The 27,988-nt window shown below is 49.4% G+C and overlaps 1 protein-coding gene across 7 annotated transcripts; it reads left to right on the forward strand.

Annotated features, from left to right (window-relative positions):
• On the forward strand, positions 1 to 27,743 carry EFCAB12 (EF-hand calcium binding domain 12). 7 transcript variants are annotated; one of them, XM_058437341.1, is made up of 10 exons: positions 1 to 214; positions 391 to 567; positions 6,925 to 7,361; positions 10,295 to 10,489; positions 13,294 to 13,450; positions 17,661 to 17,857; positions 20,195 to 20,408; positions 24,638 to 24,791; positions 26,481 to 26,537; positions 27,207 to 27,743. In XM_058437341.1, exons 1-10 carry the CDS (start codon positions 166 to 168, stop codon positions 27,463 to 27,465), a joined length of 1,896 nt encoding a protein of 631 aa, XP_058293324.1. In that variant the 5' UTR covers positions 1 to 165; the 3' UTR covers positions 27,466 to 27,743. The 7 variants fall into 7 exon arrangements, with proteins under 7 accessions (XP_058293324.1, XP_058293325.1, XP_058293329.1 ...); XM_058437342.1 differs by having other exon boundaries at positions 13,294 to 13,378; XM_058437346.1 differs by having other exon boundaries at positions 24,638 to 24,726; positions 27,207 to 27,349.
• Positions 27,744 to 27,988: the final 245 nt, after the last annotated feature.

Consider the following 27,988-nt stretch of genomic DNA (forward strand, 5'->3'; position numbering starts at 1 on the left):
GTCCGTAGCCACGGCAACAGGTTGCTTCTGCAGTCCGAGCTGAGCGTCTTTCGCACGACTTGGAGTTACGGTTTATCTGATACCCCGGTACCCCCCTACGCAAGCAAGCCCACATCGACACACATTCACACACGCCCTTCAGCACCCCCTCCCAGCACCACGACCATGGACCACGATTATGAAGCGTACCACAGTCTGTTCTTGTCGCTGCTCGGTAAGCCCCGGGAAGAAGCGCCTGCAGGGAGCGCTCAGCGCCCTAAGGACGCGTGAAAGTGGGGTGAGGGCAAAAACTCAGCCACAGATCTTATTGTGCCGACCCCCTCTGGTGAAAGGTTGCCATGGAGTCGGGGGCAGGTCATGTACATTTATGAGATTTCTATCTGAGCCTAGTTGGAGGAACCAGAGGCCGGACCCATATGACGGGAGCCCTCCAGCTCGCCCTGTTTCTCTGCGGGACATTAATGTATTCAGTACTGGAGGAGAGGCATGGAGAAGACGTCAGTCTTCAAGGTTTTGGCAGTAATGTACTGGGGACCAAGTTCTTGGCAAAGCAATGCAGCTTCACAGGTAAAAGACAGAGATAAATGGATAATTACAGAATAAGAAGGGGTGAATGCCGGGCCCAGGGATGACACCCAGGAGTAAAAGGTGTGCTGAGGGTATGGGATGGGGAGGAACAGTTCCAAGCTTTTGGAAAAGATCTTTACACTGGAGCTTAAAGGGTAAAAAGGAGTTCTCCAAGCCAAAAGGGGAAGGAAAAGCATTTCGGGCAAGGAAACAGCATGCCCCAAGAGGTCTGGTGTCTCTGGAAATGAGGTGAGAGAGGTCAGAAGGGACAAGATCATAGAAGATCCTGCAAGCCAGGAGATGGAGAGGCCACTGGGAGTGGCAGGACTGGATTGGGAGCAGTCAGAAAAGACCTGAGACTGAGTTGGTAGACTAGGAATGTTGGTGTGGGGAGATGAGAGCTGGGGCTATAAAGCTTGAAGACTGAAGGTCTTCTCCATGACCCTTCTCCAGCACTGAACACATTAATGCCCAGTGGAGAAACAGGGAGAGCTGGAGAGGCTGGCCACCTTTCCCAGGCACACAGGTCAGGGCTCTGGTCAAATGCCCAAGCTAAAGATGCTGGGAGGTGAGGGAGAAGGCCCAGGCTAGAGGGAACTACAGGGACTTGGGGGCTGGTTGGTCAGGAAACACAGAAGGGGCAAATAAAGATGGTTCTCAAGTTGGCAGCTGGGGGACCTGGTAGATGGAGATGTCTTCCACAGAGATAGAGAACGTACTCAGAGGACCCAGTTAGTGGGGGCAGGGGCACAAAGACAAATCCAGTCTTGGTTGGTTGAGTTTAAGATCCTTGTCCGTGGCTGGGCACAGTATCTCCCACCTGTAATCCCAGCACTATGGGAAGATGAGGCAGGAGGACTGCTTGAGCCCAGGAGTTAGAGAATAGCCTGGGCAACATAGTGAGATCCCATCTCTACAAAATTTTTTTTCTTTTTTTTTTTTGAGACGGAGTCTCGCTCTGTCGCCCAGGCTGGAGTGCAGTGGCGCAATCTCGGCTCACTGCAAGCTCCGCCTCCCGGGTTCATGCCATTCTCCTGCCTCAGCCTCTCCGAGTAGCTGGGACTACAGGCGCCCGCCACCACGCCCGGCTAATTTTTTGTATTTTTAGTAGAGACAGGGTTTCATCGTGGTCTCGATCACCTGACCTCATGATCCGCCCGCCTCAGCCTCCCAAAGTGCTGGGATTACAAGCGTGAGCCACCGCGCCCGGCACAAAATTGTTTTTAAAAGTTAGCGGGGCCTGGCAGGGTGGCTCACGCCTGTAATCCCAGCACTTTAGGAGGCTGAGGTGGGTGGATCACGAGATCAGGGGATTGAGATCATCCTGGCTAACACGGTGAAACCCTGTCTCTACTAAAAATACAAAAAATTAGCCGGGCGTGGTGGCGGGCGCCTGTAGTCTCAGCTACTCAGGAGGCTGAGGCAGGAGAATGGCGTGAACCTGAGAAGCAGAGCTTGCAGTGAGCCGAGATCATGCCACTGCACTTCAGCCTGGGCAACAGAGCAAGAGTCTGTCTCAAAAAAAAAAAAAAAAGATCCCTGTAAGCCATCCAAGTGGAGATGTTTTAGGAACAACTGGAGGTATAAACTTGGAGCTAATTCCAAGTCAAAAATATTGGTATGGATGTCCCCAGCATACAGAAGGTCATAGAAACATGAGAGTGGAAGGGATTATTTGAAAAGAGAAGAGACCCTGGGTATAAGTCTGGAAGCAACAACCTTTAAGGAGTAATCAGGAAAAGAGGGGCCCAAAAACAGTAGCCGGAGAGGTAGAATTGGACATAGCAGGAGACTGAATCAAGCCAAGAGCAGGGAGAATTTCAAGAAAGAGTGGAATTGTTTCCAGACACCTATAGGCTGTCCGAGAAAAGAGAGAACAAGTGTGTTTTCTGGGACATCCATGGGGAGGACTAGAACCAAGGGGTAGAAAGTCCAGGGAAACAAATTCTGGGTCAATATAAGAAAGTATTTTCTAGCAGTCAGAGTTTAGTGTCCACCATGTTAAGTAGAAAGCTCCATGTCACTGGAGATGTATAAACAGAGGCAAAGTCTGCCAGTGGCATTGAGGAGAGTGTCCCTGACCTGGGCAGGTGATTGAACTAGTTGGTGTCTGAGAGCTTTCCTTGCCAATTTCCTAGGAACATTGTCACATAGTCTCTACCCATAACTACACAACGACAGCCTCTTTTATTATAAGAGCCCATTTCCCTTTCTGTCAATGGACACAGGACTCCAAAGAGCACTAAAATGAAGCTCCCTGAGGAGGGTCTGGTGGGCAGGCACCCTTGGAAAGTGTGGTCAGGGGCTGGTGCAGGTTTAGAACTATGTGAGGAGAAGGACTCAGCCAGGGGAAGCCCTGGGGAATGCAGTGCTCTTCAGAGGTCATAGCAAATGCAAAATCTGAAAACCCAGAGCCAGGAAGGAACCAGGCACCTCGGACAACAGAAAGGAGGACAGCAGCTGGGACCACATGAGTGAGAGGGCAGGGGCTGGAAGGTGACAAGGGAAGAGTGGGGAGCAGGGCCAGTGAAGGCAGCTTTGTAGGCCACAAAAGGAGGTGGGTATTTATTCAAAGAGCAGTAAGAAGCCATTGAATGGTTTCAAATGGAGGAGGTACAGACTGTGAATTTACGTTTGTAAGGCTCTCCTGGCTGAGGGCAGAACATGGATTGGGGGTCTAGGGAGGACCCAGATGGGAGCAGCAAGACCTGTGGGGAGCAGGTTTTGTGTTCCCGTGGCCTGCAGGGTAAAGTTTCAATCTCTTAGCCTGGTATATGAGATGACGCCAACCTTATTTCCCACTAACCTCCTCCTTTACACACAGTGGGCTTCCAACATGTAGAACTGTCTGGTGACCCTAAAATCCCCAAATCCCACTCCTGACCTTTCCCCATCCCTGCCCCTCCACCCCATGAGGCCAGAACATTCTTGAAGGTCCACATCAAAGACACCTCTTCCTTGATGCCCTCCCAGGTCCCACAGTCAGCATTTCTCCCCCAGCTGAGAACATCTTTTTACCCTCTGGGTTTCCCACCTTGTTCCACTGGGTGGACTGGGAACGGGTGAACCATGGTAGGTGCCCAGCCTAGTTTAGTCTGCACCTGGTACAGCACCAAGCCCTGGGGGATTCTCAATAAATACTGATTTGATGAATGACTACATTCTCCGTCATCCCCTGATGGGAATGAACTTTCTTGTGGTCAAAGTAATGATACATGTGTTGTTTAGAAGTGTTCGCTTCCATCCCTATTGATGTGTAATATCTGTTCTAGCATTGCTGTAAAGAACTACCTGAGACTAGGTAATTTATAAAGAAATGAGGTTTAATTGACTCACAGTTCCTCAGGCTGTACAGGAAGCATGGCTCGGGAGGCCTCAGAAAACTTACAATCATGGCGGAAGGCAAAGACAGGCACATCTTACATAACCCAAGAAGGAGGAAGAGAGAGCAGGGAGAGGTGCTATGCTTTCGAACAACCAGATCTTGTGAGCACTGGCTCTCATGAGAACAGCAAGGGGGAACTCCTCTCCCATGATCCAATCACCTCCCACTAGGCCCCTCCTCCAATGATGGGGATTATAATTTAACATGAGATTTGGGCAAGGACACAGATGCAAACCGTACCATGATGTTTACTTTTGTTATTTGCTGACTATGAAAGGAACACATGGGCCTTGTAAAGAGACTTAACAAATGTACTGAATGTCCACTTTGGGCCAGGCTGGGCACTGAGGACACAGGGGAACTAAAACACAGTCCTTGTCACTTGGAAACTCACAGTCTGTTGGGAAAGAAAGATGCAGAAAGTATCTTCATTTCAGAAAAATATGGTAAATGTTTATGATGGGACTAAGTATGGGGGCTATGGGACCCAGAGGGCCCACGAGAGGGGGAGTGGGAGGGCTTCAAGGGGCTGGGATGCCTGAGCTGAGGCTCAAAGAAGTGAAGCAGGGAGGGAGAAGAGCATGTCATGGGGAGGAAACAGCATGGCTTGTGTGTGTGTTGGTGGGGCAGATCTGTTTGGATACAAATGCAAGGGAAGGCAGAAGGAGCCAGAGAAATTGGAGAGGCTGGTAGGGGTGAGAGGACCAGGTGGGGCCAGGTTAAGGAGCTTGAACTTTATTCTAGAGGCAGTTGGGAGCCATGGACAGGTTTTAAGCAAGGGAGTTTGGGTTTTAGGAGGAAAATGACAGTGGCAGTATTTCCAATAAGATTGTTATATCCCTTCTGATTTTTTTTAATTTTTTTGAAAAAGGGTCTCTGTTGCCCAGGCTGGAGTACAATGGGGGTAATCTCAGCTCACTGTAGCCTTGACCTCCCAGGCTCAAGTGATCTTCCCACCTCAGCCTCCCGAGGAGCTGCGACTACAGGCATGCACCAACATGCCCGGCTAGTTTTTAAATTTTTTTGTACAGATGAGGTCTCACTATGTTGCCAAGGCTGGTCTTGAACTCTTGGGCTCAAGCAATCCTCCCACCTCAGCCTCCCAAAGTGCTTGGATTACAGGCATAAGCTACCATGCCTGGCCCCTTCTGATTTTTTAGAACACTTTCAAACTGTTATCTCATTTGATCTTCATAACAACTTCTAGAGGTAGATAGAGCAGAGTTTATACCATTTTAGAAGTAAAATACTTTTTTTTTTTTTTTTTTTGAGACGGAGTCTCGCTCTGTCGCCCAGGCTGGAGTGCAGTGGCGCAATCTCGGCTCACTGCAAGCTCCGCCTCCTAGGTTCACGCCATTCTCCTGCCTCAGCCTCTCCAAGTAGCTGGGACTACAGGCGCCCGCCACCACGCCCGGCTAATTTTTTGTATTTTTTTAGTAGGGACAGGGTTTCACCGTGGTCTCGATCTCCTGACCTCGTGATCCGCCCGCCTCGGCCTCCCAAAGTGCTGGGATTACAGGCGTGAACCACTGCACCCGGCAGAAGTAAAATACTTGAGACTCAGCAGGATTGGGTTACAGCCCTGGGTAATATCAAGTAACAGCTAAGAGCTGAGCTCTGGGGCCAAACTGAAGTTCATGTCTCAGCTCTGCTACTAATCAACTGAGTGACCTTGGGCCTCTCTAGGCCTCAATGTCCTTATCTGCAAAATGGGCATAATTATAGTACCAGCATCGTAGGTCTGTCCATTTGTCACTCACCAAATATTTACTGAGTTCCCATTATATGTAGACACTGTGAAGGTGTCAGGGCTGCAGTCGGGAACAGGAGAGATAGGGTTACAGTCTTCATGGAGCTCATAGTCTACTAGAAAAAATAAACATCAACCAAATAATTGCACCGGGAGTCTCAAAGGCAAATTGCTGCTCAAACTGAGAACTTAATAAAGAAAATGAGCTGCCTGTGAGACATTAAGGAATAGGGGAGCCTGTGGCAAGCTGGAGAGGGCAATGCCTCACCCAAAGTAGCTCAGATTGAAAAATATCAAGCAAGGTGTCAAACAAAACAAGATCTCAGCCCTCATTCAGCATGAGGGCCACCAGTTTTCAGCCCTCGATGTACCTAGTTGTGATAAGTGGTCTGAAGAAAACTGCAGGTTGTGATGCAAAGATAGGGCTTGGAGGATGAGGAAGAGTGCCCAGGATGTGGATGGGGAGGGAGCACTCCTGCTAGAGGGAGGAGCACGTGCCAACCCCTAATCAGGGTGAGGCTTGGACCACTCAGCAAACAGAGAGAAGCCCAGGTATCCAGGACATAGTAAGGAAAGAGAAGCAAGGGATTAGGGGGACAGGTTGACAGAAGAGAGGCACGGGACTTCATTTTAAGGGCTATCAAAAGTCATGGAAGGGCTTCAAAATGAGTGCATGGTAAGTATATACCAATAATAGCAGATATATTATGTACAAAGCAACTCTAATAAATTGACTGATTTTAACATCACTCCCATCCAATAAAATAGGTTACCATCATTATGCCCATTTTACCAATGAAGAGGTTGAGACAGGGAAGTTAAGTGGTTGCTCAAGATCATGCAGCCAGTAGGTGGCAGGGCCAGGACTCAGACCGAAGAACATTCTGGCCCCAAAGCCTCTGCTCTTAATACTGTGCTGCCTCAGATGATCACACAAGATCAGACTGGCATCTTTAAAAGTTCATTCTGATTGCCAATGGGAGTGGTGGGGGCTGGGTGTGGAGAAGATGAAATAAGAGAAAGCATAGCTTGCTGCCTGCTGTTGGGAGCACCCGATCACATTAGATGAAATTATCCTTACCATTACAGCAAGACAATGATAAAGCCTGGCCTGGAATCCAGAGCCCCTGATGCCCAGCCTGGAGCAAAAGCATTTTTCCTTCCTGGCTCCTTTCAGTCCTCTTCCAGAAAGAAACTCACCTTTTAACTCTCTTACCCCAAGGACTCTGCCCGTCTAAGACTCCCATCAATGAAAATGCTGCCGTCTTTGATCCTGAACTGGTCATTGCCCACTGCTTCAAGCAGTTCAAGCAGAAGGACTTCCGCCTGCCTCAGACCCGCCGGCGAATCATCATGGTGCCTCAAAAGGAGGATCAGACGCCCATTAATCCTGCCTCCCAACCTCAGGCTCCCCCAAAGCCCATCCCCAGCTTCAAAGCTCTGGAAGCTAGAGATATCCAAGAGCAGCCAGAGGACAGGAAGACCTGGCTGAGCCGGAGGGCGAAGCTGCGGCAGGAGCTAGAGTCCTTTGGTGATGTAAAGAGGTGGCTGGAGAACAAGCCCAGCATCACGCCTTCAGAGGCCAAGGTCTTACACCTGATCCACGAGGAGCAGAGTGCCCAGCCAAATGCCTCCCAGGCAACTACCAGGACCACCAGGGTGAGCAGCCCCATTTGCCAGATGAAGACACCAAGGGTTTAGGGATGCATCATTATTTTATTCCCTTGGGTTAGGCTGGATAGGGATAGTTCACCCCATTTCACAGAGGAGCAAACAGAAGTCTTGAGAGGGAGGTGTATTAGTTATCTAGTTATCTATTGCTGCATAACAAACACCCCCAAATGACTGAAAGCAACAAATATTTATGATCACACACAGTTTCTAGAGTCAGGAATCGGGGAGTAGCTTTGCTGGGTCCCTCTGGCTCAGAGTCTCTCATGAGGTTGCAGTCAGGATGTTGGCCTGGGCCACAGTCATCTAAAGGCTTGACTGGGACAAAAGGATCTGCTTCCAAGCTGACTCACCCATGTGGCTATTGGCAGGAGGCCTCAGTTCCTCCCCACATGGACCTCTCCATAGGGCTGCTTGAGTGTCCTCACAGTATGGCTGCTGGCATCCCCCAGAGTGAAGGGTCCAAAAAAGAGAGCAAGACAGAGGCTGCAATGCCCTTTCGGACCTAGCTTCCGAAGGCCTCAGTTTCAGAAGTTTTACACTATCACTTCCACCACATTCTCTCTGTCAGAAGTGAGTGCCTGAGTACTGCCCATGCTGAAGACGGAAAGAAGACTCCATCTTAGAAAGGAGGGAAGCAGAAGAATTTGTGGACATACCTTAAAATCACCCCAGAAGGGACCATTCCTGGCAGTCCATCTTATGGGGTATTTGTAATATACCCATTGTTCATTCATTTGTTCATTGACACATGTTTGCTGAGGGTTCCATGTAGCAAGCAGGTGCTCACAGCGCTATTGTGAGGATGACGATTGTGAGGTTGGGAGGAAAAGGAGGATCCCTCTTTTACAAATGTGGAAATAGATGCTCAGTGAGGCCAACATTTATCCAAACATATAGCGATAGTAAGTGATAAGGGTACTACCAACTCCTTCTCTCTCTGTGACATTTCCTTGGGATAAGAGGTCAGATAAGTTGGGTTTAAACATAGCTCTGCTACTTCCTACCTGTACCATTTGGGTCTCAGTTTTCTCATCTATAAAATGGAGATAACCATTGTTCCTACCTCCTGGGGTCGCTATGATGTCTAAATGGATTCATTTATATAAGGTGCCTAGGACGCTATTGGGCACATAGTGAGCACTCAAACATGATTTCCATCTGTATTATTATTGTAATCTCACAAGTGTCCATTGGGTTGGTTGGCCCAGAAACTTCAGGGTCAGTCCTTGCTGTTATTATAGCCAAAATCCTAATTTCATAGGTCTAACACACCCTCTTCTTCCAGCAGCATAGTGTCTAAGAATAAGAACTAGACCTGGGTTAGAAATGCAGCTGTACTGCTTACCTGCCGTGTGGCATTGGGAAAACCCTTCACATCTCTGAGCCTGATTCCTTATTGTGAATTAGATAATACCTCATACCTAATTCATAGGATCATTTATTCCTTCAGCAAACAATTACTGCCTGTCTTCCTACGGCCTGGGCTTTGTTCAGTATAAAGGTGGGAGATGGGGATACACTGTAAATAAGACATGGTCTTACTTCCAGGGTGTCTTAGCCTGGCTTCTCTTGCTATCACAGAAGACCTGATACTGGGTAATTTATAAAGAAAAGAAATTTTTTTGGCTCACGTTCCTAGAGGCTGAAAGTCCTATGAGGTTGCAGCCAGGATGTTGGCCTGGGCCACAGTCATCTGAATACTTGACTGGTCGGCCTCTAGGGAGGGCCTCGTGCTGCATCCTAATCCTGCATGATGGAAGGCATCTCAGGGTGAGGGGGTGCACGAGAGGGAGCCAAACTGGCTTTTCTAGCAGATCCCACTCATGATAACGAACCCTCTTCCAGGATAACCAATTAATCCTTAGCCCATTAATCCATAAATGAATTAATGGATTCATGAGAGCAGACCCCTCATGACCCAATCACCTCTTAAAGGCCCCACCTCTTAATACCATTGTATTGATAACAGTATTAAGTTGTTTCTGACCCAGCCCATCTGTGGGTCATCAAAAGATGCTGTGTTTCTAACGAGCTCCTGGTGATGCCTGTGGTACTGGTCCACGGACCACACTTTTACTTTCGCTAGCTATTTAATAATATAAATTAATTATAAATGTAAAAATCCAGTCCCTCAATCACACCAGCCACATTTTGAGTGCTCAATAGTCACATGTGCCAAGTGTCTTAACAAAAGTCATGTTCAGTTTAAACATGTGTTTTGGAGGGGACAAACATTAAGCCTTAACACAAGGTGTTCACATGTTAGTGGGGGAGGCAGACACATCGGAGTAATGGCTCTACAGTTTGCTACAGGCCATTAACAGAGGTGGGTCTCTATTATAATAAGCACCCCAGGAGGAGCACAGAGGAACAATACCCTAGGGAATGGGAAGGCCCTTTGTAAACTGTCCAGTGCTGCACCAAAGTAGAGGATTATCATCATTACAAAATATGCCCTTTCACCTGGAATTGGAGGAGGAGGATTTGGACAGATAGAGAAAGAGAGAAAAGTCTTCCAGGCAGGAGGCCTATAGCAGATGCAAAGGCTGGGGGCGGGGATGGGGGGTCTCCACCTGGCTCCAGGGAAGGGTATAGGTTTTGGTGCACTGAGAGACCAGACCAGTGGGATTACAGATACTGACTTGTTTGACAGGAGAGATGTGGATAAGAATGAAATTTTAGTTCCTATGTTGTCCAAGCCTTGTGTTTTTCAGATGAGAAAACCAAGGCTCAGAGAAGCAAAGTCTCCCAGGCATTTTGTGGCCAAACATAGTTGCCCTGAACCCAGTGCCCTTTGTACTCTATCCTGCTATTTAGAGCTGCTTGGCCTCTCCTTAGTCCCTAACTCTGGGGACTGCATCCCCCTGGCCTGTCTCCCTTGAGCTCTCTCCTCTGCCCTACCCTCTCGCCTCTTCCAGAAGAAAGCCCCCCAGCTCTCCCGGCTGTCCCGCGAGATGGTGCCCCAGCTCCAGCTGCCCAAGCCCCCTGCCCTGTCGGTCATGTACTCCTACCTGCATAGCCGCAAGGTCAAGATCCTGGAGATATTTCACAAGGTGGGCCAGGGTGAGAACGAGAGAATCACCAGGGAGGAGTTCATCGCGGCTGTAAAGGCAGTAAGTGCCACCTGCTTTCTCTGGAAGGGCCTAAGTGGGCAGGATGTCCATGTACTCCCTCTTTGCCGCCCCCCCGCAACCCCCCGCCCCGCCAGGTTCTGGTTCAACTGAGAAGTAGACACAAGGAGTGCAGACTGTCAGCCTTATTACTTATAAAGCCAGATTGGAAAATATGGATTAATTTGTGGCCAAATCAGATCCTTAAAATCTGCCCCGCACCAATCTGACCTTGAAAACCCCCACCTGAGTGGAAAGTCTGTGGAGTCAACCTCATAACCAGCCAGCTACCTTGGGGGATCCCTGTCTTGCACAGCAGACCCCAAAACTGAGATCAGAGAAAGCTGGTAGGGTGTCTCCAACTGTCACTGGCATATAAGTTACATGGGGGTCCTGTCGAAATGCAGCTTCTGACCCAGCACATCTGTGGGTCATCAAAAGATGCTGTATTTCTAACGAACTCCTGGTGATGCCTGTAGTACTGGTCCATGGACCACACTTTTACTTTCACTGACTATTTATTAATGTACATCAATTATAAATTTAAAAATCCAGTCTGTCAATCATACCAGCCACACATTTTGAGTGCTCAGTACTCACATGTGGCAAGTAGCTCCTCTACTGGACCGCACAGATGTGGAACATTTCCGTCATCATGGAAAGTTGTATCGGCCTAGCAGACGTCTGCAAACTGTGGCTCACGAGACAAGTCCAGCCTGCTTCCTGTTTTTTAAATGAAGTTTTATTGGAACACAGCCACACTCATTCATCCTTGAATTGTCTATGGCTGCTTTCACGCTACAATGGCAGAGTTGAGCAGTATGACACAGACCATATGGCTAGCCAAACCTAAAATATTTACTATCTGAGGTTTTTTTGTTTTTTTTTTTTGAGATGGAGTCTCACTCTGTCACCAGGCTGGAGTGCAGTGGTGCGATCTTGGCTCACTGCAACCTCCGCCTCCCAGGTTCAAGCGATTTTCCTGCCTCAGACTCCCAAGTAGCTGGGACTATAGGCCATGTACCACCACGCCCAGCTAATTTTTGTATTTTCAGCAGAGAAGGAGTTTCACCATGTTGGCCAGGATGGTCTTGATCTCTTGACGTTGTGCTCCACCTGCCTCAGCCTCCCAAAGTGCTGGGATTACAGGCATGAGCCACTGTGCCTGGCCCTATCTGACTTTTTATAGAAAAAAGCTTGCTAACTTGCTAACCCTACTCTAGATGAATTATGTTTTTATATATTTTGAATGCAAGATACTTTACCCTGGCTTGATGGCTCATGCCTGTAATCCCCCAACACTTTGGAAGGCCAAAGCAAGAAGATTGCTTGAGGCCAAGAGCTTGAGATCAGCCTGGGTAACGTAGTGAGACCCCCATCTCTACAAAAAATTAAAAAACTTAGCCCAGTGTGCTGGCACAGCTACATGGGAGGGTCAGATGGGAGGATCACTTGAGCCCAGGAGTTAGAGGCTGCAGTGAGCTATGATCACACCACTACACTCCAGCCTGGGTGACAGAGCAAGATCTCGACCTAAAAGAAACCCAAACAACAACAACAAATACCTTATACAACTTTAGGAAGTTGACTGTGATGTCTTTCGTGATTTTAAATTATTATCAGTTTTCTCACACATGTTTTATGATATGTAATTATCTCAACAACATTTCAAAGCATTTAAAGATAATGGTCTTTAATCTCCATAACCAAAAAGTTAAATATTACATTCTTTAGCACCAGGAGAGTTCCTTTTTTTGTGTTTTTTTTGTTTTGTTTTGTTTTGTTTTTTGAGACGGATCTTCGTTCTTGTTGCCCAGGCTGCAGTGCAATGGCACAGTCTTGGGTCACTGCAACCTCCCTCTCCCTGGTTCAAGGGATTCTCCTGCCTCAGCCTCCCGGGTGCTGGGATTACAGGCGTGTGTCCCCATGCCTGGCTAATTTTGTGTTTTTAGTAGAGATGGGGCTTCACCACGGTGGCCAGTCTGGTCTCGAACTCCTGGCCTCAGGCATTCCACCCACCTGGGCCTCCTAAAGTGCTGGGATTACAAGCGTGAGCCACAATGCCCAGCCAGCACCAGGAGAGTTCTGATCTTACTTAGTTCTGATCAAGTTAGTTCTGATCAAGGCTAGGCGCAGTGGCTCATGTCTGTTTACCCAGCACTTTGGGAGGCCCAACCAGGAGGATCACTTGAGGCCAGGAGTTTGAGTAAAGTTCAGTGAACAATGACTATTGTCTAAAGAAACTGAAGAACAAAATCATATTTCCTTTAAAACTTTTCTTCTTGAATATCCAATGTTGCTGGCAAGCATTATACACCTCCAGAGTTGCTCATTGTCCTTAAAAGAGTGAGGTGTATAGTATTCTTGATCCCATTTTCCAGGAATTAAGGGAGATTTATGTGTTACTTGCGTATAGGGATCATCCACATGTGAAATCATGCTTCATATCCAGCATGGTAGATGCTGCCATTGAGACTGGTAGGAAGTGGGGTGGGACCCTAGAGGAAGAAGTAACCCACTCTATAAAGATGGTGACATCTGGACTGGACTTTGAAGGAGGGATAGGAGTTTTTCAGGCAGAGAAGGAGAACTGCCTAAGCAAGGCAAAGGTAAGAAAGTGCAGAGTTCATTCAAGGACCGGGAAAGGGCTCTGAGCTCCTGCAGCAGGGACCTTGAGTATAGTAGGGAGTGGTTGAGGATGAAACTGGAAGCAGGATGGGGGCCTGAGGAGGCTGGTAAGGCCTTGGCCATCAGAGCAGGATGTTTGGATGGGAGCCTGCTAGTCTCAAGGCCTTCTCTCTCCTCAGGTCGGAGTCCCTCTGAAGAACCAAGAAGTGGAGGATATAGTGATCTACCTCAGCTCTCTTGGGAAGCACAACACCATCACCATGGGTATCCTGGCCAATACCTACAAGCAGTGGTCTATGGCTCAGCAAAGGAGCAGGCTGGCCACTGCAAGGGAGCGTGCGTACCCCTCCCCATCCTGTGCCTCCACCTCCCCGTCCTGAGAGCGAGCCTGGTGCAGGCAGCCTTGGCCTCTCCTCCAAACTCACTTCCTCAGTGTGTTCCCCAGTTCTGGCTGACTGTGGTTTGGCCAAGCCTCTGGAAATTTTCAGGCCCAGAGATTAACTAAGGAATAGATATTCCCTTGAGTGCCCAGCTACCACTGTGTCCATTCAAAGACAAATGAGGCCCAGCCCTTGTTCTTAGAGGAGGATACTCAGCCCACCAGAGCCCACCTGAGAGGCTGAGAACTGACCCAAATGGCAAGCCTTTCCAGAGACATTTATGTATGTGTGGGTTCAAGGCCTCCTCACTATTAATCCATAGCTTATTGATAAAATTCTTGTTCAGAACCAGAATTAGCACATGTTTACAGTTTACTGGAAAGTATATTTTGGTATTCTGCTATCAGGGGTATTATGGCAGGGTTGCTGTCAACAGTTGTAAAGGTTGTGCATGGCTCAAGTTCCATTTGCCAAGCAATACACTTGTGGGGCCACATCTGTCCAGACAAGGCACAGAGGCAAATTAGAAATGGACTTGCTAACGCTCTGGCTATGAATTTACTCTACAACACAAAGGTGTATTTTATAATATTACTTTATATCTTAGTACCATTCTTGTAGTAAACAAACAAACAAACAAAAAAGAACAATTACAACCATCCACCCATTCCAGCACCCTTCCCAAACATAGCCACAGCTTTGTTTTTCTAAATGAAACAAATCTTGCTCTGTTCCCATCCACCAGGTTGTCAGGAACTTAATCTCATGCATGTTTGGGGCCTCCTTGTCCTCCCTGAGTCACACAGGAGCCCTGGAGGAGGCAGTGGAGGGGTTTCCTAACAATGGTAAAGATCTGGGGTGAGGCCGTTGGAGTTTACAGTCACACCAAGAGGAGTTACTCAGCATCCTCATTGGAGTGGCTCATTTGGGGACAGCAGGCAGCTCAGAGCATCCATTCCTCAGTCCTCCAGGAGATTTTCAATGTCCAGTCTCAACCAGCTGCCCTGCAGAGAAACTATCACCTCCCAAACAGGGTCTCTGCCTCTCTCAGAGCTCAGGGAACCTCAGCACCCCAACAGTCGCCTCCTGCATGTGTCACCACCCCAACAGTAGTAATCTCCTTTATGTCCAGCACATTTTTAAGGTCGCCTCAAGTTGGGCTGCTTTCCCTCTGATACTCTTTGTGCCTTTTTGTTATAAATTACCAAGCTCATCGCTATCTGTGTAGCTGGCTGCGAGTCATTTGAATGACCACAGTGTGCTGTGATGCATATTCGCAGCAGAGATATTTTGGGGCCTGTTATTTCCCAGTAAGTAAACACAAAGCCAAGCAGCAGACCTTTGCTCTAATGGTGCTATTTTGGCATCATCACTGAGTTCTTTTTCCCTGGTGAGCAGCAGTGGGTAAGATAGGTAGACTGGGGCGTGTAAGAATTAAAGAAAGAGGAAAGAAACAGGAAAGGTGGCTTAATAGTCAAGGACAGGTTTATTTTTTTATTTTTATTTTTTTATTATTATTTTTTTTTGAGACGGAGTCTTGCTCTGTCGCCCAGGCTGGAGTGCAGTGGCGCAATCTCGGCTCACTGCAAGCTCCGCCTCCTGGGTTCACGCCATTCTCCTGCCTCAGCCTCTCCGAGTAGCTGGGACTACAGGCGCCCGCCACCACGCCCGGCTAAATTTTTTGTATTTTTTAGTAGAGATGGGGTTTCACCGTGGTCTCAATCTCCTGACCTCGTGATCCGCCCGCCTCGGCCTCCCAAAGTGCTGGGATTACAAGCGTGAGCCACCGCGCCCGGCCAGGACAGGTTTATTTTAGAGAAAACAAATCTGAGAGGGGCTGCTGGCCGAGTTAGGTCAGAGCCACACTCTCTTACAGACTAAGAGTTTTTAAGGATTCAGGGTGGGAGAGTTTATCAGAGGCTTGGACTGCTTCTGTGTCTCTTTGTTGTGTTTATCTGGGAGGCAGAGTTGTGTGTCTGTTTCCATACATCTTTCTGCAGCTGCAGGCATATCCCCCAATTCTGCTTTTAGCTTCCCTATCTTAGTGCACCTGAAGGGAAAAGAATGTGCTTATTAAGGCCCACTGTTTTACTGGGGCCCATTGTATGAGGGTGAAGTTTGGCAGTCACCCAAGAGACTTTCCCCCCACCTCCCTCTGTGCCTGAGCTGTCTTATCTGTGTTTTACTGTCTGCTCTTTCTGGCTGCTTATAGTTAGAAGAGAAGTGATTTCCTTGAAATGCATGAGGCTAGAAAGGAAGCTGGAACTTGAAGTGGCGGTGTTTGTCCCAGACGACGGTGCTCCTGCTCTGTCAGGGTGTCTCTCACTTTGTCTAAAGAGGCAAGAGTTTGAGCATCTTGGCAGGGGTGCCTTCTTCCAGTAGTTCTTCTTGCAGTAGCTCTTCTTCATTCTTGCAGAATGATCTCAGTTTATCCTTTATGTCCTCAGAGGTCAGGATTGCTATTCCTGCTTTACGAGGAGGAAGCTGGAGCTTAGAAAGGCTGAGCCACTGTTCACAGCCTCAATAGAAGGTGGTAAGGTCAGGATATTATTTCAGCTTGAGACAATGAAAGTCTGAACCGGGGCAGGGACAATGGGATTCTTTCATTCATTGGAATCTTTGTTGAGCAACTACTATGTGCCACTTCTAGAAACTGCAAACACAGCAGTGGGCCAGCCAAAGCCCCAGCTTTCGATGAGCTTGCACCTAAAGGGCTGGTGCTCAGGGAAGGCCTCTCTGAGAAGCAGACATTGGAGCCAACATCTGAGTGATTGACAGGAACTAGTCTTGGGGGAAGCACAATCTAGGCAGATAGAACTGTGAAGGCAAAGGCCCTGGGGTAGGAAAGCTTGCAAGAGACAGAAGGTGGTCAGGGTGGCTGGGTGGAATGGGTGAAGGGTGAATGGTACGCCATGGACCAGGTGGGAAGGCAGCTGAGGCCAGATGGTGCAGCAGGGCCTTGTAGCCCAGGGAAAGGACTCTGGGTTTTGGTCTAAGTGCTGTGGGAAGCCAAGGGAATGAGGCAATCTGGTCTGTCTGTCTATCTATCTATCTATCTATCTATCTATCTATCTATCTATCTATCCATCCATCCACACATATCCAACATAAGGAGACCCACGCAATGGGGTCTCCTTATGTTGCCCGGGCTGGAGTGAAGTGGCTATTCACGGGTATGATCATAGCTTACTGCAGCCTTGAATTCCTGGGCATAAGCAATCCTCCCACTTTAGCCTCCTGAGTAGCTAGAACCACAGGCGTGCCACTGCACCCTGCTTTATATATGTATATATATATTTTTTGGGGTGGGGGGATGGAGTCTTGCTCTGTCATCCAGGCTAGAGTGCAGTGGTGTGATCTCTTCTCACTGCAACCTCCACCTCCTGGGTTCAAGTAATTCTCCTGTCTCAGCCTCCCAAGTAACTACTACAGGTGCACACCACTGCACCCGGCTAATTTTTGTATTTTTAGTAGAGACGGGGTTTCACCATATTGGTTAGGCTGGTCTCGAACTACTGACCTCAGCCGATCCACTCGCCTCAGCCTCCCAAAGTATCCTGCTCTATATTTTTTGTTTGTTTGTTTTTGAGACGGAGTCTCGCTCTGTCGCCCAGGCTGGAGTGCAGTGGCACGATCTCGGCTCACTGCAACCTCCAGGTCCCAGGTTAAAGCAGTTCTCCTGCCTCAGCCTCCCGAATAGCTGGGACTACAGGCACGTGCCACCACGCCCAGCTAATTTTTTGTATTTTTAGTAGAGTCGGGGTTTCACAGTGTTAGCCAGGATGGTCTCGATCTCCTGACTTCACGATCCGCCCTCCTCGGCCTCCCAAAGTGCTGGGATTACTGGCGTGAGCCACCGCACCTGGCCATACGCTATATTTTTTAAAGATCCTATTTGCTGCTTGGTGAGACAGGGTGACAGGGTGAGAATGGCAGCCAGAGGGCTGGGGTTGGTACAGTAAGGGACGCCGTTAGTGGAGATGGAGAGGAGGGCCACATCTAAGGTACAGCTTAGGTGGCTTAGGTGGGCACTGCCCAGATGTGTGGGAAGGGAGTGGAGGGGTGGCCTGGTGCCTGTTGGGTGACACTGGATAACTGCTTGGCAGGTTCCATGGCTGGGCACCCTCTTAGTCCCTCCTTCCTTCATCTCTTCCCTCCGACTCTAGGTTGTATCTTGGCCAAGCACAGAGATTCCCTGAAAGGTCCGCTCAAGAAGCAGGAGGTGGATTCAGCCCCACAGCTTCCCAAAGTGGACCTGCTGACGGTGCCTGCAGTCGACACGCAGAGGGAGGCGCGGCCCATGACCCTGGAGGAGATGGAGGAAGTGGGCAAGCGGTACCGCCAGCGGCAGCGACAGCACAAGGTACCTCGCCAGCCCAAGGAGGGCATGCGGCTTGGAGACTGGAGCAGCTGGGGTTCAGATCACCACAGCAGCACCACCCGCTGGCTGCAGAACCCTGAGGAGGGGGGTCTTCACCTCTACAACCACCCGTTCTTCACGTCCCTCATCTGTAAAATAAGAACAATACCTGCCTCCTGAGGTTTTTGTAAAATGTAGTAAGATCCTGTTTCTGAAACTATCACGTCCCCCTCTCCCTATTCTTTAATTATGACTTTTCATCCTTAGACCAGGCCTGCATTTTCATCACAGCTGGAATCCAGGCACCTGGCACAGGGCCTGGCACTGGGTAGACCCTCCAGAAATACATGGCAAGTGAAGGAAGGATTGATTGCATGAATTAGCTTGTCCAGTAAACATTTATTGAGAGCCTACCATGTGCCAGGCACTCTTCTGGGTGTTGTAGTAAGCATAACAGTCCCTGCCCCTAGGAAGCTGACAGTCTGGTAAGGGAGGCAGACAACATCAATACAATACTACATATAAATATTCATATATAATATAGGCTGGGGGTGGTGTCTTGCACCTGTAAGCCCAGCGCTTTGAGAGGCCAAGGTAGGAGGACTGCTTAAGCCCAGGAGTTCGAGGCCCATCCTAGGCAACATAGGGAGATCCTGTCTCTACAAAAAATTTAAGAAGTTAGCCTGGTGTGATGGCATGTGCCTGTGGTCCCAGCTACTCAGGAGGCTGAGGTGAGAGGACTGCCTGAGCCCAGGAGGTTGAGACTGCAGTGAGCTAAGATCGCACCACTGCACTCCAGCCTAGGGGAAAGAGCAAGATCTTGTCTCAAAAAAAAAAAAAAAATTATATACAGGCCAGGTGCAGTGGCTCATGCCTGTAATCCTAGCACTTTGGGAGGCCAAAGTAGGAGGATCACTCAAGACCAGGAGTTTGAGACCAGCCTGGGCAACACAGCAAGGCCCCGTCTCTACACAAAATTTTTAAAAAATTAGCCAGCATGGCGGTGTGTGCCTGTGGCTCCACCTACTGAAGAGGCTGAGGCCAGAGGATGGCTTGAACCTGGGAGGTCAAGGCTGCAGTGAGCTATTACTGCACAGTGTACCCCAGCCCAGGCTACAGAGTGAGACCGTGTCTCTAAAAAAAAAAAAATTAATAAATACAAATATATATATATAATTAAAAATACATATTTGTATTTATACCTATAATATTTGTATTTGTACATATAATAAAATGGCAGATATTGCTAAGTGCTATATCTACTAAGATTTGATTCAGTTGCATGACAAGAAAACCCAAAATGTTTGAGCAGGGACCAGCAAAGTTCCCCTGTAAAGGGCCAGATAGTAAACATTTTAGGCCTGGTGAGCCATATGCTGTCTGTCGCAACTACTCAGCTCTGCTGTTGCAGCAGGAAAGCAGCCACAGACAGCACCTTAACAAATGAGTGTGGCTGTGCTCTAACAAAACTTTATTTATAAAAACAGCTGGTGGGCCAGATTTGGCCCATAGGCTAGGCTTTGCTGATTCTGGTGTTAGAAGCTTTAAAAAATAAGGTTTTTTTTTCCTTGTTAAAAAACAAGGTGGTGGCAGCCAACAAAAGCAGCTACCTGCTCCGCCAGCCTCCTCCTATCTTAGCTCATGGCTTTCACCTCAAGGTCACAGATGGCTGCTCCTAATTTAAATGTCACTTTTCTTTTATTCTCTTTTCTGTTTTCTCCCTTCTCTTCTCTTCTCTTCTCTTCTTTTCTTTTTTTTGAGACAGTCTCACTCTACTGCCCTGGCTGGAGTGCAGTGGCTTGATCTTGGCTCACTGCAGCCTCAACTTCCCAGGCTCAAGCCATCCTTCCACCTCAGCCTCCTGAGAAGCTGGGACTACAGGTATGCGCCACCATGCCCAGCTAATTTTTTTGTAGAGACAGGGTTTTGGCATGTTGCCCAGGCTGATCTCGGACTCTTGGGCTCAAGTTATCCTCCTGCCTTGGCCTCCCGAAGTGCTGGGATGACAGGTGTGAGCCACCTTGTGGCCCCACAAATGTCATTTTTCAATAGGATGCCTCTAGGGCATGTGTACTGTGTTTTACCGTATATGTTACACAATCATGTGTGCACACCTGCACACTCGTCTACAGGGCTGTGACTTCAGAACCTGAGCTTCCAAACCTGAAGTCTTCACTGACTTCAGAACCGGAACTGCAGCCCCACTGGACGTTGGTTGCCATCACCCCTCATGGGGACCTCGCAGGGGAGAGGTCAATGAGGCACTGCATCTGCCTTCTTCTGGCCAGGAGGAGGGACACAGGCAAGAGAAGGGTGAGCCCCTTTCTGCTTCCTTCGCAGCTCACGATCCCCTCCATCCAGTACACGGAGCAGTGCCGCCTGGTGCGCTGTGGGAATCGGCACTTTGATGAGCACTGCCTCCCGTCCACCATCCACGGGGATATGAGGGAGCTCATTGACTTGGCCCGCAGGAACAACTTTCTGGTCTACCTGCAATGCTGGAAGCTCTGTGAGTCCTATGGCCTCCCGCTGACGGAGGACATCCTCATGAAAGGTAAGGGCCTCGGTGCCTGGCCCTAGGAAGATGCCAAGGGAACCCCAGAGCTGGGGCAAGGGTGATGCCACCCAAGGCACCCATGCAGCCATTCAAGCCACTGTAGTCTCTGGTGGGGACATTGGGAATAAGACGGAGTTGGGGAGTGGAGGAGAAGAGGAGTAGCCCAGTCTGTTTTGCTGCTAGATGGGATTTCTAGAACACGAGGCTTGGAGGTCTAGGTTCCACAAGTGAGATTTGGGGGTCTGGATTCTGGAACCCTGAGCTTGGTGGACCAAAAGCTCATTCTACAGTAGAAAGCTCCAAGGACAGGAGTTCCAAGTGAGAAAGCCCTGAGGTTGAATATAAAGGAAGAGTTGCAATACTGAAGAGGGAGATTTGATAGAAATGATAACTGCTATCAAAACAAAGCCTTTCTCTAGGCCAGGCTGTTGCTTGGTTCTTCCGCAACAAGCAGTGGGGTGCGAAAGCACCTGGAAACAGGACCTGCTGAAGCCCTTTGAGCAGAAAGCGCACAGACCCAACCCTGAGATCTCCACACTGCTTCTGCCCTCTGCTTGGGTGGAAAACACGTTTTCATACACCCAAGCTGGTCTGAGCCCACTGTGTCTCTGGGGGGTGAGCACTTCTAATATGTGGGAGTGGAGAAGGGCCCAGCCCCGAGATGACAATTTAGCAATGCCTGCATTCCAAACTCGCGAATTGGTGAATGTATAAATTTGTTTTGTTTTGAAACGGAGTCTCACTCTGTCGCCCAGGCTGGAATGTAGTGGTGTGATCGCGGCTCACTGCAAGCTCTGCCTCCCAGGTTCAAGCAATTCTCCTGCCTTGGTCTCCTGAGTAGCTGGGACTAAAGGTGTGCACCACCACGCACAGCTAATTTTTGTATTTTTAGTAGAGATGGGGTTTCACCATGTTGGCCAGGCCGGTCTTGAACTCCTGACCTCAGGTGATCCACCTGCCTTGGCCTCCCAAAGTGCTGGGATGACAGGCATGAGCCACCGTGCCTGGCCTGGTGAATGTATAAATTTAATGGGCAGGATCTTCTCTGTGCTTTAAAAACATGAAGGAGCAAGCTGCACTTGGGGGCAGAGGTTTTCTCCTAGGAACCTCTGCCTAGAAAGGAACTTCGGCCATACTGGGAAATGTAGCTTTCTGAGAAAGGAACATGTCACACAGGCAGTGGTGTGACTTATGTGAGAACTCGACTTTACAGTCACAATTGATTATTACCATCTTTTTCCCGAGAGGGAGAGAAACAAGCACTAAATTCATAGGGCCCTGGGTCTTCTTAGATTCGTTTGCTAGGGCTCCTATAACAAAATACCAGTCTGTGGACTGGGCGGCTTCCACAACAGGAATTTACTTTTCACTGTTTTGTAGGCTGGAGGTCCCAGATCAAGGTGCCAGCAGGGCTGGTTTCCAAGGCCTCTCTCCTTGGCTGGCAGATGGCTGCCTCCTTGCTACCTCCACACAGTTTTTTCTCTGCACATGCACACCTGTTGTCTCTCTTGTGTGTCTACATTTTCTCTCATAAAGACACCAGTCAAATTGGATTAGGACCCACCCATGGACAGCCTCGTTTTAGCTTGATCATCTCCTTCAAGACTTTATCTCCAGGCTGGGCACAGTGGCTCACCCCAGTAATTCCAGTACTTTGGGAGGCCAAGGCGGTAGGACAGCTTGATCCCAGGAGTTCAAGGCTGTAGTGAGTTATGATCATACCACTGTACTCCAGTCTGAGTGACAGAGCAAGACCCTGTCTAAAAAAAAACAAAACAAAACACCAAAATCTCCAAATAAAGTCACATCCTTTTTTTCCCCCCCTCAACGGTCACATTCTAGCAGGGGGCAGTGGCTCATGCCTATAATCCTAGCACTTTGGGAGGCCGAGGTGGGTGGATTGCTTGAGCCCAGGAGTTCGAGAACAGCTTCAGCAACATGGCAAAACCCCATCTCTACAAAAAATACAAACATTCATCAGGCATGGTGGCATGTGCCTGTAATCTCAGCTACTCAGGAGGCTGAGATAGGAGGATCGCTTGAGCCCAGGAGGTCGAAGTTGCAGTGAGCCAAGATCGCACCACTGCACTCCAGCCTAGGCAACAGAGCGAGACCATTTCTCATTCTCTCTCTCTCTCATACACACACACGTGCACACACACGTCACATTCTAAGGTACTAAGGATTAGAATTACAACATATGAATTTTGGGGAGACACAATTTGGCCCATAACAAGTGTATACAGGGGAATGTGGTCAGAGGCTCTCTGGAACACAGGCAAGCAACTTCAGTGGTCATTGTCTCCCACGCATGCTGCCTGGGCTGGGAAGGCAGAGACAGAAAGAGATCCTACAGTTCTGGATGCTGACTTTTCACCAAAACATCCCTCCTTCCTTCCTTGGGGAACCTCACCTTTCCGGATTATTTACACCATGGTCTTATGCAGTGGTGGAGATGCAGCTCTGTCTTCTAAAATGCAGGCCAGCTTGCCATGTGCCCTGGACTGCTCCTCTGGGTTAGGTCTTCCCCTGTGTGCCTCCTTTGTCTGTTCCCACCAGAACATCGAGCCACTTTTTTTTTTTTTTTTTTTTTTTTAAGAGATGGGGTCTTGCTTTGTTGCCTAGGCTAATCTCGAACTCCTGGGCTCAAGCGATCTTCCCACTTCACCCTCCCAAAGTACTGGGATTACAGGCATGAGCCACTGCACCAAACCCTGGCTTTTGCTAGCTGCTGGGTTCCTACATGAGTGAGCTTTACCTGTCTAAAGGATCTCACGTTCATGGGCACACAGGAGCATCCTGTGGGTGGGACTAGGCCCAAATCCATCTCTGACCACTGTCTTGGCCACTTGCTGTTCGGTATCTTTATGACAGATGCCTAATCTCCTGTAGGCAGAGAGGCTCAAATATTAAGACTTCCAGCTCTGTGTTCCAGACTAGACCTTGGTGGCTCAGACTCCAGGCTTCAAGCTCAGGAGCCAGAATTCTAAACAAGGTCTCCCCCTCCCCTGTGAATATAGCTGTATTGGCTTTCCACCCTGGTTTTGGCGATAATACTTGCTCATTTGAATTTTTTGAAAACATAAAAATCAAAATCCCCCCAGCCTGAGTTGGCCGTTGTGAATATTTTAGTGACCATCCTTTCACAAATCTCGTTTGCTTTTCCATTTACAGAAAATTATTTATATAACTCATTTTTAAATCATACTTTAAAAAATCGTGTACCTTTTGAAAATATTAATGTTACATATCTCCCCCTTCCCTCTCCTTCCTTCTCACCTCCACAGCCCCTTCCCAACCCCCAAATAACCAACATTAACTAGCTGGAGTGTAACTTCCATCACTTTTTCTAGAACATGAGCTTTCATGTGTTGCCATCTTAAGACAAGCACTGCTCAATGGTTGTAGAAGGTGGAGACCCTGGCTCAGTATTTTTTTTATATTCAGCATGTCTGAGAAAACTCTCCCAAGGATCTCCATGAGATTAATTCAAGACAAGGAGAAAACTGCCGCCAAACAAATCCAAGCGGGCTGGGCACAGTGGCTTGTGCCGTAATCCCAGCAGTTTGGGAGGCTGGGGTAGGTAGGATGGCTTGAGCCCAGGAGTTCCAGACCAGCCTGGGTAATATAGCAAGACCCCATCTCTACTAAAAATTTAAGAAATCAGCCAGGCATGGTGGTGCATGCCTGTGGCCCTGCCTAGTCGGGAGGCTAAGGTAGGAGGGTCGCTTAAGCCCAGGAAGTTGAGGCTGCAGTGAGCCATGATCTGTACTTTAGCCTGGGTGACAGAGTGAGACCTTGCCTCAGAAAAACAAAACAAAACAGAAAATAGGTCTAAGTTAACCTCGTCAAGTCTTGGTCAAATCCTCCTGCCTCCTGGGACAGCTCAGATCTCGTTGCACCGGGGCCTTGGGGGCTTTGTTGACCTGGTTATAAACAAGCCCCCCTCGTCTGTAGTCCCCTGAGCCATATTGTCCCAAGGCCCCTTTCCTGGCATCACAGTACAGCTATATGCATGTCACCACTGGGGCCCCCTGCAGTATTTTTGCAACTTCCAGTGAATCTACAACTATTCAACAATAAAAAGTTACTATATAGATAAGAAGAAAACATCTTAAAAATGTGAATTAAAAAAAAAAAAAAAACACCTCCACTGACCCCAGAGGCTTAGGGAGGGATGGGCGGTCTGGGTTGATGGCTGCAGATGTTTCTCTTGCTGTCCACAGCCTTGCTGTACCCAGGAGACAAGATCATTTTCCAGATGGACAAAGTGTGCCCCATCCGGCAGCCGGGAGGCTACTACTCTGACTGGAAGGTCTTTTCTCCCAATCTGGCTCTGCTCCGGTCCCAGGGCCCCGGCAAGTCTAAGAGGACTGACAAGCTGAGTTTCAGACCCCCTTTCTCCCTGCCTTGGTCTCCTGCTCCATTGCTACCCCTTCAGTGCAGAGGCTGGAGGCTGGAGTACCTGGGGCGCCATGCTGTGCTCGTGTCTGCATCCTAGGGCAGCATCCCCCAACCTGACTGCTCACTGCAGACTGGCCAGTCCCAGGTCACCGTTGGCGCATGTCTCAGGATCACAGCCTGCTGGCCTCAGCTCCCACACGGCTACCCTCCTGACCCCAGTCCTGCCCAATCACAAGGTTTCTGGAAAAGATGAAAAGGAGAGCCTTCTTAGAGAACAGGGCTGGAGTGAGGGCCTTCACAAATCCCCAGCCAGGTGTCAGGGCCCTGCAGAGAATAGGGGGCAGCCCTTTCTCTGCCCTGCCACCTTGCAGTGGCCACACCCCTTCTCTGGCAAGAGGTGGGCTTGCAGCTCCTAGGAGGAGAAAGGAACATTTCCCTGGGACCTGGCCCCAGCCCTTTCGAGAGACCAAACTGAGTCTTCTCTAAGAAAATGGCCTCCTTTGGTACTCCAAAGCCTGAGCTACCCAGATTTGAGTCAAGCAGCAGGTGACAACCCATGGGCAGCATCCATGGGTGACTGCAGAGGAACAAGTCAGCATCCCTGCAGAGGGAGGGGCGCGGCATGGGAGGAGGAGAGCCCAGTTGCCCGGATACCATGAGGTGGGAGGGGCGTGGACCTGCCCCTGCCTCTAGACCCCTGCCAGCTGCCCACTGAGTATGTGGCCAGAATGCCTGCAATGGGACACAGCAGGGCCCTGTAGAGATCAGACAGGCCTCCGGTTCAATGGACAAGGCACTTCTCTGAGTCTTAGCATCTTCATGTGTAAAGGGGCCTAGTAGCTCCTACCATACACTATGAGGATCAGATGAGAAAGAGTGTCAACATCTTAGCAGTGACAGCACTCAGTCAATGATTGTCGTTGTTTTACCTTGCTGTGATTGGGCATCTTCAAGTGCAGGAGTAGGCCCAGGCCTGCAGGTGGGTCCTGCCCATGACACGGGCTGTGACTTCCTTCCAGCCCCGGGGTGGCCCAGGAAGTGGTTGGGAACCCAGGAAGGGGATTTTGGTCCGTGCTTAGGGAGGCCATAGCTAATAAAGGATAAAGAGAGTTCTCTTAGGTCAAGGAGAGACATTGACTGTATCTTGCTATTTATGGTTATGAAAGATTCCAAGGCCAGATGGAGGCTGGGTGGGAAAGAGTGCCGTGAACGATTAGTGATGTCTGTCAGGCTCAGGGTTGGAGAGGAAGGGGGTTAGATTTCACCACCTTCGTCCTCAGGGCTGCATTAAGCTCTGGAGTGGGGAGTGGGAGCCAGGGACCCCAAAAGGATTTGGCAATGACTCACTGAGCCTCCCTCATAACTACCCTGAGAGGTCTCTATTCTGGACCATGAGAAAACCAAGGATGAGAAAGGGGAAGTGACTTGCCCAAGTCACCTGGCCAGATTCTGAGGGTAGATCCAGCTGACCCAAGCCCACTGTGTTCCCCTGGAGCATGGAGGCACAGAGTCAGGGTCCACCCCAGGTGGAAGACATTTTTCTTTCAGAGCTCTCGTTTGAGACTTAGAAATGGGCCCACCCCTGCGGCCCCTGACCTACTCCCTAAAGCCCCATTGGCCTGGATTTCCACTCTTCTCACAAAATGCCTCTCTCTCCTCCACTAGGAAAATGCCAAAGAAAAGCAAGAAAATGCACTTTAAGGAGTTCGAGGAATTTACCAGGTCTGTGGCAGTCATCTAACTCCACAAGGAAGGAAGGTGGGAGGAGGGGCAGCTTCGCCTGAGACAACTGAGACTCTGCGCTCCTGGCACACAGCTGGGGCTCGGTGCCCTGGCTTGAGAGGCATGACACAACACAGAGAGGGCCAGGAGGCACTGCTCTGGGGCTTTCCATGTGTTCACTCACTCAAATCCTCCCAACAGTCCTATGAAGTGACACTAAGCATATTCATTTTACACAGGAGGAAACTGAGGCACAGACAGGGCAAATATCATGCTCAGAGTCACACATCTATGAAGTGGTGGAGTGGGGATCTGAGCCCAAGTAGGGCGGCTCCAGGGGCTGTACTCCAAACACCACATTAAAATGCCTCCAGATAACAGATGGTGTGCGCTTAAGACTTTGAGTTTAGAGGCATTGGACAGGGAATGAAGCCTGCACTTGGCCACTTGCTCAGTGTGCGACAGCCTCTCCAGGCCTCTGGGTCCTCACAGGTGAGGTCGACAGGATAACAGAGCTGGCCATATGGAACTGTGGGGAGGACTGAGGTGCTGAAGTGCTTGGCACAGTGCTAAATCTCCACTTTGGTCATAGTTGGTGGGCTCCGCGATGAAGCCTCAGCCCTGGCCTGTCTGCCATGACAACCATCCCTGTGTCTTCTTGTTTTCCAGGAAGCTGAAGGTGAAGAGGTCCAGTGGTCTGCAGCAAACACACCCCAATTCCTTCTGGCCGGGTCACCTTCTGGATAAGCTGCAGCTCTACCTGCCCAATGTGGCCACAGACCGGAGCCTGGCGCTCTTCAGTTGTGTTCAACACCAGCCCCATGTCTACCCCGCCACCTACCACCCTGACCACTGGTGGCCCCTTAGGAACAAGAACTACATGACCTGCGCCCATTATGATGCCGCCAAGGTGTACTACATCAACTAGAGCCGGCCAGGTGTTGCCGGACTCAACCTTCTTGGGCCAGGGGCCAGTGCAGCCAGCGGCCCAGAGCCCAGACACAAGAGAAGTGTCAAAGAGTCAAACTAAAGAAATCCTTTCAAAGAGGGATGGCCGGGGGCCAGTTCCCTCTGGACTCAAAGTGTCCAGTGTCTCAGAGAGTAGATGTGTCCAAGGAAGGACGTGCAGTTTTTTACTATTTCCCTCCCCTGACCTCTGCCCTTTCTACATAAAGCAGGTTGGAGTTTTTCTCACTTCACCTGTGACCCAGCTGATGTGATTTCTTGCTCAGGAGCTGTGATCGGGGGGAGACCTTGAGCATGGGAAATACAGGTACATTCCCTGGGCTATTCCAGGGATGACTGCAGGCCACCTCCAGCCTCTTGTCCCGGGATCCCAGTGGGGAAACCTTAAGCCTGGGGGAATACAGGTACATTCCCTGGGCTATTCCAGGGATGACTGCAGGCCACCTCTAGCCTCTTGTCCTGGGACCCCAGTGCCCACAGGGAAG

This window comes from Hylobates moloch, unplaced genomic scaffold (assembly GCF_009828535.3).
Source record: "Hylobates moloch isolate HMO894 unplaced genomic scaffold, HMol_V3 SCAFFOLD_4, whole genome shotgun sequence".
NCBI classification, from domain to species: Eukaryota; Metazoa; Chordata; class Mammalia; order Primates; family Hylobatidae; genus Hylobates; species Hylobates moloch.

Bases quoted from the DNA above. Each gene is read 5' to 3' on its own strand.
- EFCAB12 (XM_058437341.1), top strand. From the start codon at position 166: ATGGACCACGATTATGAAGCGTACCACAGTCTGTTCTTGTCGCTGCTC. The intron at 13,451-17,660 runs GTGCGTACCCCT...CTCCGACTCTAG, and splicing joins GCTGGCCACTGCAAGGGAGC to GTTGTATCTTGGCCAAGCAC. The intron at 26,538-27,206 runs GTCTGTGGCAGT...CTTGTTTTCCAG, and splicing joins GAGTTCGAGGAATTTACCAG to GAAGCTGAAGGTGAAGAGGT.